Consider the following 7,322-nt stretch of genomic DNA (forward strand, 5'->3'; position numbering starts at 1 on the left):
GCAAAAATGCATGTTTGTGTTGGTGTCAATATTACGACAGCGGCCGGCGGAGCTTTTAAGAAACATTTGTCTCTACCATTCCATCATCTATGTAGCCCCTCCTTCTTTCTAATTATCTGACGAAGCCTTGGTATAAAACGTAACGTTCGAACATTTCACCCCATCAGTTTCACTACTAAACCGTACCGGATACATACGGATGCTCGGTGTTAGCAGCTAAAAGGAGGAAAAACAAAATAGTACCGGTCATCTCGTGCCGGTTTCACCCGTGATGCTGGTGGCTACTGCAAAATACTAAAATGGCTGGAATTCTGGACGGAAACCAGTAAACAAGAAATCGGCAACTGGCACCTTTTGGTGCCTCGCAGTTTTATAATAGAAGCGGTTAGTTGAATTTTATGTTTTACAATTGCTGCTGCTAGCGGAAAAAAACCTTGCAAAAATGCATGTTTATGTTGATGTTAATTTCACGACAGCGCTAGGTGTGAGCAGCTGAAAGGAGGAAAGACAAAATAGTACCGGTCATCTCGTGCCGGTTTCACCCGTTATGCTGATGGCTTTTAGTAGTAAATGGCTACTGCAAAACACCTAAATGGCTGGAATTCTGGACGGACTAACCAAAAAACAACAATATAATCGGCAACTGGCACCTTTTGGTGCCTCGAAATTTTGGTACAGAAGCGGCTAATTGAATTTTCTGTTTTACCAAATGCTGCTGCTAGCGGAAAAAACCTTGCAAAAATGCATGTTTGTGTTGGTGTTAATATTACGACAGAGGCCGGCGCAGCTTTCAAGAAACATTTGTCTCTACCATTCCATCATCTATGTAGCCCCTCCTTCTTTCTAATTATCTGACGAAGCCTTGGTATAAAACGTATTGTTCGAACATTTCACCCCATCAGTTTCATTATTAAACCGTACCGGATACATACGGACGCTCGGTGTTAGCAGCTAAAAGGAGGAAAAACAAAATAGTACCGGTCATCTCGTGCCGGTTTCACCCGTGATGCTGGTGGCTGTTAGTAATAAATAGCAACTGCAAAATACTAAAATGGCTGGAATTCTGGACGGACTACCAGTAAACGAGAATAATCGGCAACTGGTACCTTTTGGTGCCTCGAAATTTTGTTACAGAAGTTTTGTAAAAGAAGCTTGCAATTCCCTCTACTATTTGCTTCAATGGAATATTTTTTTTTTTTATAAGAATACGGTAGTCAACGTCATGCGGTCGTGTCTTGAATACCCCCCTCCTACTTTTTAGAAAAAAATATGGCCGAACACAATGTTGCTTTAGTTATATTTTCTTGTTGCATTTATCAAGAAAATATATCCGCGGAATAACAAGGTGCAACATAATGTAGCTATATCGTTTACTAACCGCGTTATAAAAACATGAAGTTTCAACTAAGATTCAGAACACTACCTTACAATACTGCAATACTGCAGTGCTATAAGTAATAATGATTTATTGGAAACTGCACAATTCCACAACGAACCTTTTATGATCTGATTGAAATCTCGTTAATCTTCTCAAAAATTGAAAAAAAAAACAATAAAAGGAACGAATACTAACTGCATGCGAACAAATGCGTGTTGCTTACAAATATACCTGTCAAATGCCAGAATGTTGTGAACCTCTTGGCGCTTTAATTTATGTCAGCACAGAAACCGGAGCATCAAGTTACTGTTCAAATTACTGTCTTAATTTTTGTCGAAGTCATCAAACCAATCAAGCAAATCGATGCGACTCTAAAACTTGTTTTAACTGTAATTGCTTCGTTTCTCATTTTACCATCACTAAATTTTGACAGATGTAAACATTACGCAGCTAAAACACATAGAACAGATTAACAAGCGTCACATAAAAAGTCTGAAAGAAGTTTTTGAAACTATGCGTGCGTGCCACAAAATATCGCTCGAAATAAATCCCTCGTCATGCTGATATTACCAAAGTATAATGTCACTGTACAATCTGCATGCTCATCAGTGTATGGACTCTTCACTCTCTTTGGTACTGACGTTGAAATATATTTGCTGTGCTGTCGACGGCAGCGGCATCACAGCATGACGAGAGGTTTAATTCGGAAGGTTTATTTTTGTGCACACACACTTTTTATCATTTGCCTGTTATTCTGTTCTCTGTAGATAAAATCGTGCAAGATTGCAAACTATTTGAATTATTTGCAACCTATCATGCATGATTCTAGATAAAAACAATTTTTTGTGAAACACACAAAGTTAAATGCTCACGAGCAATGAAAACATCTGGTTGCACTGGCGTATTGTCTGGAAAAACATTCTGATGTACGAATCAGACACAGTATAAAATGGCGTTTTCAGTAGTACAAACGAGAAAACCTTTGTTGTCGAAACCTGCTTTAACTATTGTTCCCTCGCTTTGGGTGTCGGAAGATACCGTGAAATGGCCACCGAACAACCTTATTACTCTATCCAGGAATGAGCAGGTTTATCCCGGTAAGGAATGGAAAACACAAAAATGCAAAATTTTGGGACATCGCTCTTCGTATAAACAAGCCGAGCAACTAATTGAGTATTTGGAAGAGATAACGGATTCCGACGACGCCGTACAACAGAGCCGAGGAACGCGATGCCGACCGCCGAAAAAGCTGGAAAAAATACCAATGAATTTGTACAGCTTGAAGCCAAAAAACAAGGTATTTTCATTTGATTTATTTTTCTACGTTTCACATTCTGATCAGACTCTGTTTAACAGGCAGCGAATAATTTGTGCATCACTGATGTACAGCTCGAATTAAATGAAATAAATCCAACACCAAATATTGTTATACCAGAAGGTGCAATGGGTAAAGCGGATAGGAATTTTCATACATCAAACGATCAGGCGGACTCGATTGCAGTATGTTTTGGAAGATTTTTTTGTCTACAGTTAAATTATTTTTTCAGATAGAAAATTCCAGTCAAGCAGAATTTTATGTGCAGGATGAAACAGAATTTATTTGTATCAATGAACCGCCTTACCTGACGGAATTAGTACAAACAGATAAATCAAACGATATCGATGAGGTAAACGATCAGCAATATTATCAAATTCATGAGTCGGATAGGTTGACTCAAATTGAAACTAAAATCGATACACAGCAAGCAGTTTTGGAGAAAATACTTTGCTTTATGGCAAATATAAACAAACTTTTGGAGTATCAGCAGCCTGCACGGGAAAAAGAACATGTAGCCAAAGCTGAAAATTTTTCTGAATTCGAAAGCATGAAAAAAATTGAAACTGATGAAGAGCTACACGCGCTAGAAGAGTGTCTAAAAAATACAGAATTCGAAGGCAAATATTTCAGATATTTCCATACAGTCTATAACCTCACAGGAAAAAAAGAAGGAGCTCCCTTTTTTCGAACTGTTATAAGAAAATTAATGAATCCCACGGTTTTTTGGATTATTCATGGAAAGGAAACAGTCGTGTTAAACAAAATACGATTGAAGCAACGAAGAATAAAAGTTTCAGGGACAGTTTTCCCCACATAGTTGAATTTTTGAACCGTGTAGTTAAAGCTGCAGATTTCGAATACACCAAGGAATAAAACGAGGAGGTTTTCAGTGATTTTTTGAGACAAAAACTAACAGAGGTGAAACGATATGGCTCCGGTCAATCAGTGAAACGGGTTGCGTGTAAGCGCAAAAGAAAGATCAACGATTTATTACATACCGCAAGCACAGAAGAAGTGGTACACTCGAACGACCAGGATTTGGAAGATGTGTCAACAGACTATTGTTCGCTAATGCAATAAAATTGTTACTCAATCAATTTTGTTAAAATTTAGTGTCATTAGACACCTTGCGTTAGGGTAAACTTATCTTAGCGATGATGATTTGACGAATAAGTTTGGAAATCTAGAGAAAAGCCTGCGTGTGCAATTTTTAGTTGAAGTTTGATTGATTTATTTTATTTTAACAAATAAATATTCAATAAAAACAATACATAGTCTTTTTCAGGCGAGTTGCTTCTAGAGTTTACAATTTGAATTAATTAAAACGAGTGCTCTTGGATTGTATGAATAAGTGGTACAAATACGGCTTTGGGCATGTTGTTGTTTTGGGTACATACCATTACCATTTTGCAATACAAATCTTTTAAATCAAACAATGCAGGTTCATTAAATGTTAAGTTAGAACAATAAATCTGTAAAGAAGATGATCGAACGGGCTTAAAAAAATAATCTTTAATATTTGATAAAGAAGCTCCACATAGTTGAATAGAGTTATCGGTAGACATTTTAATAATATACTTTACAGAGACTAATTTAAAGTCTTTCGTACAAATCCAACTATCTGAAGACGATTCAGTATTAATACAAAAATCTTCAAAATGAACAAAGAGATAGACTGACGCAAAGGAAAAATCTAAAAGTGTTTGAATTTTTATATCAACATCACATAAGTTTGAGCAGCGGTGTTTCAAAGTTGGGTTTAGCCTGTTTCGTCGAGAATGCATCGTTTTTGTTTTAAGTGTAATTGATTGTTCTTCAGTTATTCTTCGCGAAATTTGCGACAAAGGTAAATTGCCACTTCGTAACATTCTTTTCAAATTATACAGTTTAGACTCAAAAGGATAAGCGTCGAATGATTCAAGTGGGCCATATCTCTCAACATCGTCAACAAGATGTACCAGATTGTGCATATTACTGCAAAACATTTGAGGCCCGTATAGTATTTTGACCCCTTTTAAAAAATCAAATATCATATTTCGTGCAATACAGTAGTTATCCCTGCTTTGATCGTATCTAGAACAAATATGAATTGCGCAGTACAAATTAAGGAAATTGTGAAATATATCTCTTTCAACAAAAAACCTGTTAATCACAACAACACTCGTATACATGAAAAATGACCTTAATTCTGTTCCCTTCCAACGCGATAAATGCTCTAAGCCTCGACCTTGACGTCTAATTTCTCTGGGTAACTTGGTAATTTTAAGAAAGTTTGAAACCTGCTCAATTTCTCTTGTTGACCATTTAGCCTTATAATTGTTCATTGTTCCTGTTTTCCAGCCACTTAAAAACCGTTTCGTAATACCTAAATCAATCAGGTGTAAAGCATCACCTATTGGAAAATCTTTAATCATATCTAAATCGTTGATTTTTTCCAAAACGCTATCAAATTTATGATGACCTTCATACTTCCTGGCACGAAAGCTTTCATCATTGCGAAGTTGTGCATTTAACTCCGGGAAAATCATCGTGTTAGCAGTAAATGAATACTCGCCTTCAGTAACACACTTCAAGCAAGAGCTATACCCGTTATGACCAATCACACCTGTACAAAGACAAAGTAAATGCAAATTATTTATGAAATTGAATTTTTATATATTTACCTCTAAGCATTGATCGGGCTGGAGTATCGCATATGAAGCACCTCAGTTTAAATGATATATTTACACCATTAGCTACTATACCGTTTGCTAGAACATCATTAATTTCCTGAACAAAAGGTTCAAGAAAAGCATTGATATCTTTAGGTTTACCTTAAATTGTATAAAACTAGGTAACTACTTTGAAAAAATATACATTTACAAGTGAGAATTACTTATTCCAGCAAAAACTCCAATAATAAAAGGCGGAATATCTCGTCTCATTTCATGAATATTTACTAATATAGGCCACAAAGAGATCGAGGAACTTTTGAAGGCCGGTAATCCATCTATGTTAATGTTGAGTGAATTTGTTGAGTTAAATTTATCAACACCTGTCAAAATTTCTGTTAAAATTTTTTTCAACCCATAATGCCAGTATTTTCCATCCTGATTATCAATTGATTGTACAATAGTTCTTCTTGAAGTTTTCACAAGTGCTCTGGAATCCGTAGGAAGAACGTTATCCGGTATATGGTGTCGTAAAATAGAAAGTAGTGGATTCAAAGCGGAGTGCTTGATTTGATATGATACAGCCCAATCTCGTAATTCTTCGCGGAAATCATACATATTTTGCTTTAGCCCGCATACATTGACTTTACTGATACAATCTTCTTCGCTACTACTCCCATTGTCTAGAGCGTCAGTTACATTTTCTTTGTGATGTTCTGGTCTGTCGACGATAACCGGGACCCTTGGATATCCTTGTACTTTTGATGGGTTTTCCTGAGACGAGAATTCTGGAGACTGACACAGTTTGATTCGATCAACAGATCCACTACAAACCAGTGACGATGGTGAATGTTTTTTACTATCTTGCACTATTTCCAACTTTTTTCTCCTGAAACTTCCATTCCGTTTTATTCTTTCCCATAATTTTTTATTATTTCTAACTGAAAAACCACTGCTGGCCATTTGCTCCATCGTTAACTTCTTATGTGAATTTGATTGTTGATTGCTGTTGCTGTTGTTAACTACGCGTCTTTTAAATGTTATCTAAACCATATTGTTATTTATTAGTTAAAATAAAGTTTCAAAAAGAATAAGCGCAGCATATTTGTGAAAAATATGTTTCTCGTCACTAAATATATACTTATACGTAGCGAATGTCTGAATAATGTGTTGAAAAATCTTAAAACTACCTAAAACCAACATCGAGTTGAGCATTAGTTCAGGATTCCAATATAGCAACCAGCAAAATTTCATGCAACTACAATACAACATGATTATAACAAATGTTGAACATTATCATTTAAAAAGATGTTACAAGTGCTGCTTGGGTATAACTTTAACCTCTCTCCAGTCGTGCGGAACAATGTTTAGTTCAAGAAACTTATTGAAGAAGCTCAACAAGCGTCTTTTTGCAGAATCGGGTAGATTCTTCAATAGGTTGAATTTAATCCTATCCAACCCTGGAGCTTTATTGTTGCACGAGAGGAGAGCCATTGAGAATTCCAACATCGAAAATGGAGGCTCTTCCGCATGGGCGTAGCCAGAATTTCAAATAGGGGGGGGGGGGGTGCAAGCCCTTCAAAATTTTAGAAGTAAAAAAATGGTACACTAAGGTCGCTTTTTACGCGGTTGTTTTTACGCGGCTTTTTTTACGTGGATTCCAGAATTTACGCGGTTTTTTTTACGCGGATTTCGAAATTTACGCGTTTTTTACGCGAATTCCAGAATTAACGCGGCACGTATCCCCCACGTAAAAAGCGACTTTAGTGTGTTTTGGAAAATACACTGGAGTCGCTTTTTACGCGGGTTGTTTTATGCTTTTTCTAAACGGGATATTTTTATAATTACGCGGATTATTTTTACTCGTTTCGGAAGATTGTTTGTACGCGGTATCAAATAAGTTTAGTATGAATATATCTAATCTAATCTTTTAAATGCGGTACAACCAACCGCGTAAAAAGCGACCCCAGTGTAG

General features: G+C 36.4%; 1 protein-coding gene across 1 annotated transcript; it reads left to right on the forward strand.

Moving 5' to 3' along the window:
* Positions 1–2,310: 2,310 nt before the first annotated feature.
* On the forward strand, positions 2,311–6,387 carry LOC129718139 (uncharacterized). Its single transcript, XM_055668575.1, has 3 exons — positions 2,311–2,675; positions 2,735–2,878; positions 2,926–6,387. The coding sequence occupies exons 1-3, from the start codon at positions 2,328–2,330 to the stop codon at positions 3,511–3,513; spliced, it is 1,080 nt and encodes a 359-aa protein (XP_055524550.1). The 5' UTR covers positions 2,311–2,327; the 3' UTR covers positions 3,514–6,387.
* The last annotated feature ends 935 nt before the right edge of the window (positions 6,388–7,322 follow it).

Source organism: Wyeomyia smithii, chromosome 1 (genome assembly GCF_029784165.1).
Source record: "Wyeomyia smithii strain HCP4-BCI-WySm-NY-G18 chromosome 1, ASM2978416v1, whole genome shotgun sequence".
Classification (NCBI taxonomy): domain Eukaryota; kingdom Metazoa; phylum Arthropoda; class Insecta; order Diptera; family Culicidae; genus Wyeomyia; species Wyeomyia smithii.

Bases quoted from the DNA above. Each gene is read 5' to 3' on its own strand.
- LOC129718139 (XM_055668575.1), top strand. From the start codon at position 2,328: ATGGCGTTTTCAGTAGTACAAACGAGAAAACCTTTGTTGTCGAAACCT. The intron at 2,676-2,734 runs GTATTTTCATTT...TCTGTTTAACAG, and splicing joins GCTTGAAGCCAAAAAACAAG to GCAGCGAATAATTTGTGCAT. The intron at 2,879-2,925 runs GTATGTTTTGGA...TTATTTTTTCAG, and splicing joins ATCAGGCGGACTCGATTGCA to ATAGAAAATTCCAGTCAAGC.